General features: G+C 46.3%; 1 protein-coding gene across 1 annotated transcript in view; it reads left to right on the top strand.

The window, feature by feature from the left end:
• The window catches only part of VPS53 (vacuolar protein sorting 53 homolog (S. cerevisiae)), a 64334-nt gene that overhangs the window by 25190 nt on the left and 26294 nt on the right, over positions 1-12850 (top strand). Inside the window, exons 9-13 of the mRNA XM_009882732.1 lie at positions 1150-1293; positions 2437-2579; positions 3655-3796; positions 5320-5421; positions 8897-8991. Of these exons, the coding sequence (XP_009881034.1) occupies positions 1150-1293; positions 2437-2579; positions 3655-3796; positions 5320-5421; positions 8897-8991 (626 nt within the window). The remainder of the gene's footprint in view (positions 1-1149; positions 1294-2436; positions 2580-3654; positions 3797-5319; positions 5422-8896; positions 8992-12850) is intronic.

Genomic DNA, 12850 nt, shown 5'->3' with positions numbered 1-12850 from the left:
GTTTCAGGAGTTATTTTAGGAAGCAAACGAGTCTCCCAGGCTGTAGGGTGCTAGCTCACTAGTTCTAGCGAGTGAACGTGGGAGAGCGATGACGCCCTTCCTCGGTCTCGCTGCGCACATCTGTTGCAGAGAGGTCCGCAAACCAGTCGGGGAATGCCCCAGGCGGTTCCTTTGTGGCCCAGTAGACCAGAGTGGGGTTCCCTCGGCATCTCACCCGGGGTACTGGTTATTTGCTGGATACAAAAGGTTCGTGTTGTGTTTAGGGAAAGCCAAGCGCAGGCTGTCTGTTGCCGTGCTGCCACCAACTTTGTCTCTGGTTTACGCAGACAGCACAGATACAAATCTGGGCTAGGGCTGAGGCACCAAGTGTGCTTCCCCAAAATTATGCATCCAAATGTCTGCAAACAATAGGCGGGGGTGGGGGGGCGATGTAGGTCTCAATTTGAATTTCTTTCAAAGAAAACGCTAGTTCTGTCTTCCAGAATACCAGCTCTGCTGGTTTCTTCGTAAAACTGCGAGTACAGAAATGAGAAAACTGTTTGAAACAGATCCTTGATGAAGGACAGATCTCTGTCCGTGTGACATAGCTTCAAAACAGCGTATTTTTTTAAATGCTTCTAAATTTCTGTCTCCTCCACTAACATGATGGTATGCCAGTACAGACTGGCAGATGCTACTTTAAGTGTTGCAAGTTGATCACCTCTAGACTGCCTTTCCCCCCAGTTAATTTGGCCTTCAGTTTTGCAGAAGAGGGCCCATTAATTCCCCCATTAATTCAGCCTTGCGGTTTTGCTTGTCCCAGACGTCAGCCACTTCTCTTACCTGTTCCTCAGAGTATCTAGGCCAGCGCAAGGCTTTGCAGAAGTGACGGGACAATGGTTCTTTCTGTAGATGGAGCTGGCTGCCCTTCTGCGGTAGGGAGCTTCCCCGCTGGTGAGCCCCAGAACAACTTTATGGCCAGTGGAATGGAAGGAGCTCAAGAAGAAAGACGCCTAAGTGATAAAGAGTAGCAGCAGAACCATCAAAAAGAGAATAATAATGGGAAAGGATAAAAACAGGATAACCTGGATGCAGTACAATTTACAATCACCCATTCATGTATTTAACCTTAAATCCTAACTTTAAATTTGTTCCTGTTTTTTTTGACAGAGGCCTGGTGGACCCAGCAATGTCCTACGTGATGCGTGTCTAGTCGCCAATGTCCTGGATCCCAGAATCAAACAGGAAATCATCAAGAAATTTATTAAACAACACCTCTCAGAGTATCTGGTCCTTTTCCAGGAAAACCAAGATGTAAGGGAAGCTTAGCAAGCTACATTTGGATTTTGCATTTTGCTTTGCTGGCGTTCACAAAGTTCACGTTTCCACAGGTTTTGGTGGTGAAGCGTTTTTAAGCCGAGGGCACGGAAGCGATGACTTGCAGGAGCGATAGGGACTGGCGGATGAGTTGGGAGGCGATGTCGTCTCTGCCAGGATGGCTTCTTCCCACCATAGACCTCACTTTTATAGATCAGCACTGGAAATGTTTTCCCCTCCTATAGTAAATAAATAAATTCAATTTAGATGTACTTTCTGCCCTGCAAAGGGTTGAAAAATTAAATTCTGAAAATTACAAACCCCAAAACCTTAAAAAACAACACCAGCTCACCCCAAACAAACCAAAAAAAAACCCCAAAATGCCTAAAAAGGGGGGAAGGTATTTCCAGGAAGTGGATTAATCTTAGTAGCTAATTTTTAAACTTCCTGTCCTGATGCCAACAGCTTTTTGAAAATTTCTTGTAATCATCTTGGAATTAAAAAAAAAAAAAAAAGGAAAAACCAACTTTGGATCAAAATGTAATTTAATAATTTTGAAATTTTGACGGTGACAAAGAGGAGAAAAAGGCTAAGATGCTTCATTTTTAATTGCATTTTTCCCCTCAAAGTTTTTTTTATTAATCTTTCTACTTTTTGACCAGGAAGCACTAATGTTTGGGAGGAAAAAATCCATCCAGCTCATGTGAGAATTTTTTAGCACTTTGTGGGTCCACAGACCCCAAAGTGTGAGAACCAGCTGAATGTGAGAATCCAGGAATTGCTGTGCTTTCATCCCACTGTTGCCTTTAATTTCTCTGCCTGCGAAACAAGGAGGGTGGGATCAAATGAATTATTACTGGATTGAGTCTTAAATAGTACCTACGTGATTCAGGAGTACTGTTATCCTCATTTTCAACAGAACTTGCTCTCTTAATTGGCACAAGAGAGGGTTTTCAGTCTGGCATGTGTTTAAGCACTTTGAAGAATGACTGTTAGCATTCACAGTATAACTAATAGTGGTCGAGTTAGCTTTGATCGATAGCCCAAGCTGCTCTGCGAAACTACAGCAGCACAGTTAAGCAGTCAGGTTGAATATTAGCAGCTGCTGCTCTTAAAGATGACGTTCTCCATCTTCTTCAGGTGGCCTGGCTGGATAAGATTGACAGGCGCTACGCCTGGATAAAGCGTCAGCTGGTGGATTACGAGGAGAAGTACGGGCGCATGTTTCCCCAGGAGTGGTGCATGACGGAGCGCATCGCGGTGGAGTTCTGCCACGTCACGAGGTGAGCGTCTGGGGAGCTCACGATGCCTCCCAGTAGAGTCACCTTCCTTAAAACAATAGGTTGGCTTGTCTTTTGCCAAATCGATCATATATCCATAGGACTTTCAAGGCAATCTTCAAATATCTGTGTAGAATTGTCCGTGATTAAAAAGTTGTCCGTGATTTGACAGGCTGAGAGAGATGGGGGTGTTCAGCCTGGAGAAGAGAAGGCTCCAGGGAGACCTTATTGTGGTCTTCCAGTTCCTAAAGGGGCTACAGGAGAGCTGGGGAAGGACTTTTTACAAGGGCATGGAGGAGGACGAGGGGGAATGGCCTCAAACTGGAAGAGGGCAGGTTTAGATTAGATGTTAGGAAAAAATTCTTGGCTCTGAGGGTGGTGAGCCCCTGGGGCAGGTTGCCCCGAGAAGCTGTGGCTGCCCCATCCCTGGAGGTGGTCAAGGCCAGGTTGGACGGGGCTTGGAGGAACCTGGGCTGGTGGGAGGGGTCCCTGCCCAGGGCAGTGGGGTTGGAACTGGATGATCTTCAAGGTCCCTTTCACCCTAAACTATTCTGTGATTCTATGATTAAAAGCGAGTGAAAAACACTAAAACCACACGTACCATTGAGAGAGTGGGATGATAACAGAGGTAAAAATCAGTGATATTAGAGGCCAGGTGAAATGGCGCACGCTGACTGTGGTGTGACTGCCTCAGACCGTGCTCTTTGCCAGCCAGAGATGGGGCACCAGAGGAAGGTGCCAGCTGGAGTCCCAGTAGCACCATTGCCTGTGTTCTGGGACCCCAGGCAGAGACGCTGCGCTTCCCAGGGCTTGATACTGTGGGCTTTCCTGGCTGCAGTGGTGCGCTGGGGTGTTAGGAGATGGGGTCCTGTTACCCACAAAGCTCCCAAAAACTGTAATTATGTTTGAAATGTGATCCATAAAGCAGTTTTATGTTAGAGAGCATCTTAGGAATTAGCTTGAATTTTATGATTAAAGCGTCTCTAGGGAATAGACTGAATTACAATCTTAGGTTTCAGATCTTTCTCTTTATAGAAAAGAACGTTTGTTTTTTCTCTTTTCACCCTCTGTCTTTCAGGGCAGAGCTTGCTAAGATAATGCGCACAAGAGCAAAGGAGATTGAGGTGAAATTGCTTTTGTTTGCAATTCAGAGGACAACCAACTTTGAAGGACTTCTGGCTAAACGCTTCTCAGGTTGCACTCTAGCCGATGGGACGGTGGTAAGGGGATTTCTAAAGAGCAATCCTTTAGGCCACAGCTGCTTTGGGAGAAAAAAATATCCCTCTCGCACATAGCTACAGTAGTGGGAGACTGCAAAAAGTGTCACCTGCAGCCACCTCTTGCGCTGGCAGGTTAGAGTGTTCAGTGTGACTGCCCTTAGTGGGTTGTAATTGGGAAGGTGATTTGTGATCTTGCAGAGTGTGGTCGAGAGGATGGCACAGGGCTCACAAGTAGGAAGGTACACTGATTCTGCACTTTTTTGGTTCTCCCGGGCCCTGTGCTGTTTGCAGCTGAAGCCGCATTGCTGTGGAGAACCACAAAGTTATTATGGCACGGTGACTGCATTATAATGTTTGTTCTCTGCATGTCGATGACACGTTATGACTAAAAGTCCCTTCTTCTCTTCATTTCTAGTAACCACATGTTCACCGCATGGTACCAACTTTCAATCCCGCATTGTCTGTTGGGTTGGTCTTACTTGCAGGGGCGTTGGTGCCTTCTACTTTTCTGGGTCTCATTTGGTAGATTGTAAAGGCAGAGCCAAGAGAAACAGCTCGGTGAATATTTCTGGGGTCATCTCTGTGCTTTTTCTGCCTGAAATCTCAGCCAAGAGCTCTGCCAGCCAAGTGCCCCGGGAGCACAAAGTCCACGTGTGGCTCAGAAGCCACTGGTTTGAGGTTGGCTTCTCCGTCCAGCTGGTGTCTCGAAGCCTACTTGGATGTGATAATTCAGCCTACGAGGCACGCCGGCTGGACCCGCTTGTAATGTGCTGTGGATCAGTAGGTGCCGCTAATTAAAAAGGGATATCCTGTAAGGTTTTCCTTCTGGCTGAATTTAGATCTCTCAAGAATATGGCTTTATTTTTCTGACAAATTTCATACAAAATTTGCAGCTTTAATTACATTGGCTTCACTGGGTTGTTATCCATTTGGAGAAGGTAGGCACCGAAGCTGTTATAACTGAGAAAAACAGAAGGGGAGGAAGAAAATCCTCGTTGTCCCCCTTTCTGAGCTGCCTAGAGGCTATGACGTGTTGGCTGTCATCATCTGACCTGTTTTATACGCAAAATCAAGGCCATAATTATCAATGGCTGTGTGGTGGGTGCACAGCGGGGACAAGCAGTCTGGTGGGAGCAGTCATGCAGGGTTTACTGCGGCGGCAGAGCGTTGGGACCTGCTGGCACGGGTCCTCCGGGTGGACACCACACGCTTTGGAGTGTGTGGAAATTCGGCGCTAGTCAAAATGCCCCTTCCAGGGACGACTGAGGCAGGGCGGGTGAGCGTGGGCACGAGAAGCACAGGCTGTAAGAGGGTGCTGAAGATGCCGCGTGCTGGTGGAGAGATGGAGAAGGAACCAGCCTCTAGTGCTGTAGCAGGAGGGAGCGGGCTCTAACCTTGATGGAGGGGCACCACCTGGGCCTCTGCAGTCACCTCTACAGGGCTTTGAAGCAAAACATGGATGCAGCTGCGTGCCACAGGGACAAAACAGCCTGTTCTCTAAGGACCTTCCTCTTTTTCAACAGAAGAAGCCAGAAGTGCCACCTCCCTCCACCAACCCGTTTCTGGAGGATGAAACTGGGACGGAGACAGATGAGATTGTGATCGAGAAAAGCGATACGGACAAAGTAAGTCTTTGAAGTTCGCCAGTTGTCAGTGAGGCAGTCTCTGTGTCAAAATCTCTAGCGGTGCCAAAGCTTTTCCCATCACATTGATTTGAAAGGTTTGTTTTCACAGCAATTAATTTAGCACGGTTTTGATCCTCTGTGCAGCATACAGGCTCCCAGTACGACCATGGTTTGCTCTGGCTCACTTCACTGAAACCAAAGCAATCTTTATTTCAGTTAATAGTGTGGAGACAACTGTGCCACATGAGACTGAGTTGGATTCTGTTCTAACCCATGCAGCAACAGCTCAAATGTAACTACAGGATTTCTGTCGTAGAAAGATGAACGAGCGCAGTAGGGTTTTCACATCCCAGAAGAAGCTCCCACTGCAAACAGTTGCGATTCCTGTTTTGCCATGTCAGCCAAGCAAACTAAGTCTGAAGTCACCAGGCAACTCGTTGGACTTTCTCAAGTGTCAGTTTTAGACTTTTCACTCCAAATATATTACTTTTGGGATTTTTATCTCTGTAGTGCTTTCCATCCGTTACCTCTCCAATGCAGGCAACACCTAACCACTTGTAAAAGCACTGGGTTTCCAAAGCCCTCTGCAAACATTAAAGGAGTGAATAGTAAATGCGATTGTTTTAATTGGCACCGATATCAAAGCCTCTAAGCCCCGTATTTTCTACTTGCCAGACGGATGTTTTCTAAGTGTTCAATTGTAAGTTGCTGGGGGAAGGTACCACCCTCTCTTTGCTGGGTGAGTTTACGGCCCTGTAAATGGGCCGTTTACAGGTGGTGTCCTCATGGATGACCCCAGGACCCACTCTGATCTGTTTGCCAGGGGAGTTTGTGGGGTGGCAGCTCTCCACCAGCACGGTTTGGTGCAGTACATCCCCTCCAGATTTTCACAGGAGCAGCGCAGCCTTCTGCCTTCCACCCACGTCCTGAAATAGAATGATTAACCAAAGTTTTACTCTTTCCATTAAAATACAACTTGGACAGTTGGTATTGGCCAGAATTTATCAGTGATCTGGAAGACAGAGATTGGGAACTTGGGGAGACACCCGTGTGGTGTATTTTTTGTGAAGAGCTTGCTTTCCGCTGTCTGGAACGGCTTGGGGAAGATTGGCTCTGATGGGCAGTGCTGGGCTGAGAGGACATCCTTGGAGAAGTCAGTAGTGCGAGAAGGCAGGAGAAGAGATAAATTGCAAAGCCTTTTTAGGCTGTTTAGGGCTGGTTTTAGTGAACAGTAGAATGCACTTCCCTGGCCAAAAGCAGCTCGGGTGCTTCTGAGAAAGGAACTGCGCTGTTCCCTGTACGCGGGGAGGCTGATATGAAGCCGTCCATTGAGCTGGCCTTTGAAAAGCCGTTTGTGGTGAGGTTGCCCTCTCTGGGTACACCCCGTGTTAATGCTCACAACGCAGCACTGGACTCCGCTGCAAGGGCAGCTGCCCTGCGGGCGCCTGTCTGCAAACTGGGAGCTCTGTAGGTTCCGATATTTCAGTTTCAAAGTGCCAACAGCTGGTGGGTAGTGCTGGTGAGTTCCCGTTGGAGGTCTCATCTTCTGCTGTCACTAGCAGAAGAAGAGAAGGGACGGGAAGAGTTGAAGAGGAAGAGTTTTGGGGGGTAGAGCTCTTCCAAGACACAAGTCCTGAGAATTGAAGACACTTGGGAGTGTAAGAGGGAGCACAAGAGTTTGGGGTGGGGAATCCATGTTAGAAAAGAACCTCTTTAAGTGATCCTAGCAGTTCGATTTAATCTGTTTACTTTGGATAGTAATGAAAGGAAACTGGGCCAGCTGCAGACCTCCTTACTGTGACAACAGTAACCTTTTATTATTTCCATCAAACTCAAGGAGGAAATAGCTTAAACATCTGCAGCTTTTGGACAGGATTGCACGCTCAGAAATACAGCTTCACTGCTACTGTTAAAAGATTTAGTATTCTCCCCACCAGACGTGCTGGGAGCAGCGTGATGCAAAGACACACGCGCACACGCAGAAAGCCAGTCCTGTGTCAGGAGTTGGCTCTTCCAGCCTGGTAAATCGTAAACATCGTGAATCTGCAACCTTGCGTTGGCGCTGCCACCCTGGAGACTCAGCGACTGGAAGGATTCTGTAATTACCACCTATTGTTTTCCTCCCGGCTCCGATGAGCGTGTGCATCCGGCAGAAACGGGCAGGCACTGGCAAAGGGGCTGGGGCGGAGAATGCTGCGTCGTGGCTCTCTCCCAAAGCTGTAAAAACTTACATTCTCCAGTCGTGCTCTTAGCAAGAAGGTTAATGAAGCCAGTCTCGTAGAGGTGGTCTGGTCTCCATAAAACCGTTCGCTCGCTTTAGGTTTGCAGCCATATGTTAGTATTCATTGTGTCTTCGAGTCTTAATTATTCCTGAGAAGTGCTTGCCTTGTCATTCTCTGCGATTTCTGCAAAAGGCTTAGTGCCACCTCCTCTGTCATTTAGGAGAGTATGTCCTTTAGGCTCTCTTGTTTTGCTTTTCTTATGCTAAAAAAAAAAAAAAAAAAAAAAATTCAGCTGGAAAAATTCATATCTTCCTTGGCTGGAAGCTGATCCTGGCTTTTTGCGGAGAGAGGCAAGAATTCCGTTCCAGAGTCGCTGCGGCCCTCTTTGCAGGCAGTGAAATATTGTCAGCTTGCCGGGAAGCGACAACAAAAATTGTCTGTCAGTAAAAAATAAAAAATAATAATTAAAAAAAAAAATTAAAAATCTAGCTGTAGGGCAAAACCGAGCTTAAAGGCCCTGCCCAGGCCGGTACTTAAACATGCACAAATTTAAGTGTATGAGTAGTCCCAGTGGCTTCAGCGGGATGTGCTTGGCCACTGCGTAGAGTGCAGTCTAAACTAAAATGAGAGTAAACCAGATGACTCCCAAATGGCATATGTGCTTGATGCTCTAAATGTGATTTTAAAATAGAAATCTTTGCATCCCCAGAAACATGTTTCACAGTGAAAGCAGTCCTGTAATGTTCCCTGTATAATTCCAGCTCCTCCAGTAATTACGTTCTGTATATCTAAATAAAATTCATCCAGATGAAGTCTGTAACTTTGAGTTATTATCCTTAATGTTCTCAAGCGTAGGGAGTTTTCAGTGTTGCTTCCAAATAACTGCTGCATTTCATTTCGGAGGTGACTAGTAGAGTTGTCTTGCTGTTTGGAGGGCACAGCAAGATTTTATTTACAAACTGCATTAAGATTCTTCTACAGAAATCGGTTAGCATGCGGCGTCTTCTCTTTAAGGATAAGAATGTTTTACAAGTGAAAAGATAAATCCTTGGATTACTAACAGCCCTGTGAGAGCAAGGGAAGACTTGGACACGCTGTGTATACTGTTGATTTCATCCCTTTGATTATTCAACAGGAAATTTGCGTGTTGTAATATTTCTAAAGACTTGGATCCTTCTGTGCTGTTGCATTACTGTTTCTTCTAGATCATATAGGGCAGGTTTGAAACCAACACTCTCAATGTTTTCTTACAGCCAAAGAAGCCAAAGGTCCCTGACAATCCTTTCCATGGCATTGTTTCCAAGTGCTTCGAGCCTCACCTTTACGTGTATATCGAGTCCCAGGACAAGTGAGTAGCCAGCGTGCTCTTTTGGGTTTGTGTGCTTTTCAACGCGTAGTACAGCTGGATTGTACTAGACTCTGTAGTCAAGCTGCCGAAAATTAATTTCTTGAAAGTCTGCTTTCTGATTTCGTCAGGAGCAGTATTCGTGGTTCGAGAAAGAAGCGAGCGGGGCCTTTGCTTGGGCAAAGATGAGCGTTCAGAGGGCTGTGGATGTTGGTTTCATCTGTAATTGCAAAGGCTTGCAGGAATGATGCCCGCTGCCTTTCTACGGAAGAGGCTTAGTGTCTCGGAAATTGCTTCTGTTGCCTCTGCAATTCCCGCTGCAGACATATGCCTTTCTTTCCTCTCATGTCTTCCACAAATAGTAGGTTTGCTTTTTTTCTGTAAAATACTCATGTGGCTTCGTGGCAGAGGAATTTCAAGATTTTCTTTATAGAAATAAGTTATTTGAGATCCTTAGATGAAAGCAGCTGTAGATGAGCTGGCTGTAAGATAACATTATCACCGCTCACAGATTGGGACGCTGTCAGGGGCTTTAATCCCCGGAACCCTTCTTTGTCTTTCTCTTTGACTTGCAGCAAAATAACTCGAATGAAAGGAGCCTTCAGCTTAGAGCTCTGAGTTTTTAGAGCTCTCACCACACTTTCTTCTGCACCTTGATTCACACCAGGATTTAAATAACATCTCTGTAACAACTGCAGTGCCACCTGGGAGAGGAGATAGGTGGAAAAGGTTCAACACAGTCTTTTAGTGCAGGTTAGTGGCTGGAAAGGAGAAAGGGGCCACTGCCTCCGGTAACTCATCTGTCTGTGCCCTTCTGCCTTCCGAGGACTTACGCATGAGAGAGTGCATAACTCGAGGGTCGTGTTGTCCTGATTTTGTCCAAACTCCGAGATAGCCGCCTTGAAAAAGGCTCCCCGTGTCCCATCAACCTTTTGTGCTTAAAAAAGAAAGAATAAAACCTTGCACAGTCGTCTGTCGTGCTGGGTTTAGGTTCTGCTCTGCAGTATAACAAAGGGAAACAGATATTTCCCCCCCTGCCTTCCACCAGCTGAGCACTAACTTGTTTGAATATTTCTTCCCTTCCCACTGGGGGCCATTTTAATCCCCGTTTTGGTAATTCTACCCCACTGTGCTCCTCACCCTTTCAGTTGCTTTTTTCCCCCCCTCTTTTCCTTTACAATCCTGAGATGTTTTATATTAGCTTTATAGCCACAGGCTGCAAGGAGTTCAAAGCAAAACTGCCACAGTATTCCCCATGCTGCCCCTGCCTGCCAAAAACTGCTTTCTTTTCTGATTTTCTCTCTTCTTACTCCTTTGATTGAACTTTTGAGAAATCTGTTGCTGCTGTCTGAAAATGAGGGGTTGCTTAGATAATTAATTGTATGTTTGGGCTCCAAATAGTAAGAGTAGTGTGACAGTTGTTCATCGTTGCCTTAAGTCTATGGCAGAAAGCAGCCTGGACCTTTTCTCCTGAAAAAATTGTTTCCATACCCATTTAAAGAAACAAAGTGCCAAAATCTGTAGCAATTTAAGAGGAGACACCCAAAAGAAAGGCTTTAAAGATTGCTGCTCTCCACCCGTAGCTGCAGTGTAAATATCAGATTTCTTACCAGCGAAGCAGATTGCGTTTCTGCCCCTTTGGGGATATGTGTCTTTAGCTCTTCTTTGTGGTCGGTCGGGGCGATGGGAGCGTACCCGTGGGAGCTAAGCCGTTCTGATGGAGTAAGGGAAGAGCTGTGTCAGGTCTGCAGTGTTGAGAGTGTGCAGGGCTGTGGGTAAGTGTGCTAAAACACACGTGTGCGTTCAGATTGTTCGGGAAACTGGCACCTTCTCTTTGTGGTGTGTGTTCGTGGCCTCATGAGCAAAGGCTATTCCAAAATACCCAGTCTGTGGAAACTGTCCTACAAGTGGTCCAGGTGTCTCAACGGCATTGCCCTTCCCCAGTGCCCAACGGATACCGACTGTCCACATCACTGAACAGACTGACTGAGCGAGCGCCGCGTTCTTCTCTCATGCTGCCGGGGAGCTGCCCGCTTCCTCTCGTGATTGCCGGAGATGCAGAAAAATCACTGAATAGGTTGAGTGAGAGGAAAAAGAAAGAGGAATATAGGAATGAAAGGATTTAAGGACCAAAGTAAAATTCTCTTTGTAAGATTTCATTTCATAGTTTCTCTTGGTTAGATTTGGAGAGTTCTTGCTCCCAATAGGTATGCTACTGTTAGGAAATACCACATCTGTGCTACCAGAGAATTTGCTTGAAGCTTCTTTGCAGAGTCTAGATAGAGAAAATGTTGATTTTCTGTAGCTCTCCTGCCTTCTTCATGTTTCATCACCCCAGTACTTTTTTCTGCCAAATTGTTTGTGCTCCCATCGTACCACACAGAGGTTGTTGGACTTCATATTGCACTGGGGCCAGCTGAGACTAATGTGAAAGTTGGATTGACATCAGCTGAGGTGTGCGTTAGTAATATATTAGTTCCCTTAGTGCACAATATTCTGATGTTTTGCTTATATCAATCCCATGCTGAAACAAGAGCAGTCCTCGTAGCCTGCCTTTGACGGGCGGCGTGTCCAGGTTGGGATGAGAACAGGCATGAAGCTCTAGCGCTGCTCTCCCTCCCGGCTCTTTTGGACAGCTGCATTTGCTCCTGCATCCCAGTTGACAAGACCTTGGGGGACCAGGAGAACGTAGATACATTTCAGTTTGCCTCGTATAAGGGGAGAACATGTGGAGTAAGCATAAAGAAACAAAAGCCATTGACATTCCTCACTGCGCCTTGAGACTGAGAGAATGAAAAAAAGGAAAAAAAAAAAGTGGCTGGGTGGATGCTAAGAAAGCTCCGCTTTGTTGCCCACATGGTGCAGAGCGCAGATGCAGAGGTTGAAATGCAGCTGTTTAGTTTCGGGGGACTTTTGACAAGGAGCAAGCCACGTCCGCTTTCCTTGAGAACCTGAAGGAACGCTGCAGCTCGTAGCACGTGTGAGCCCTCCTGCAGCAGCCATCTGTTTGGCTCTCCTACAGCTACGGGGGGAGGTATATTTTGCTTCGCTGTGGTCGAATACAATCAATGCTTTGGTTCAGCGTTCAATTGCTCGTGCCAGTGTAGAGATTTATCGCGTCAGTTGAGCAGCCTGATGTTTTTACAGTTCTTGTAACAACGCCGAGGAACTGTGTGCGTATGTGGAATCGGAGCGATGTAAAGTAGTCAAAGCAGCGAGCAATAAGCATGAAAAAGGGGCTACTTGTCTTTGCAATAGCCTATGAGCCTGGCTTAAGCCAAAGAGCCTTACTTCGGGGTTTAAAGCCCTGATATTGTAGGCACGTTTCTGTAGATTAGTTTGCCCCGGCGGATCATCCATGGTAGGAGCTCATCCGTTTTGGTGCAGCAATCTGTAAGTTTATTGGGGAAGAGCCACTTCTGCAGCATTTTGAATTCTTTGGTAAACTGGAATCAGAGTGGTTTTTCTCTTTCACAAGACAAAAAGAAAGAAAGGACAGGAACTGGGGAAAAGTTTTCATCGGTGGCGGGTTTTTTCCCCCCTTTCATTGGCAGAACGTGCTAAAGAGTCTGAGCCGCGGTGCCGGCGGTAAGGCCGTACCCATCCCGGGAGACCCCAATGCAGTCTCTTTGCGTGAACTCCCGTGTTGTGCTGGGTGCCCTGGAGCTGGCCTAAGCTGGGGAGAACATTTTAACTTGAAACTCCTTGTCAGGCTTTTAAAGAAGAGTTTTCATTTCTATGGACAGCATTGCAATTCTGTCAAATAAGTCTGTTGCTAAAAAATAATGTTAGTAAATTAACTATAAAGTAATGCCTTTTTTTTCCTTTTTTTTTTTTTTTTTTTTTTTTTTTTTTTTAACCA

Source organism: Charadrius vociferus, unplaced genomic scaffold (genome assembly GCF_000708025.1).
Source record: "Charadrius vociferus isolate BGI_N301 unplaced genomic scaffold, ASM70802v2 scaffold793, whole genome shotgun sequence".
NCBI classification, from domain to species: domain Eukaryota; kingdom Metazoa; phylum Chordata; class Aves; order Charadriiformes; family Charadriidae; genus Charadrius; species Charadrius vociferus.
Note: the sequence above shows the minus strand (reverse complement) of the source record. Positions and strands in the feature narration are given on the sequence as shown.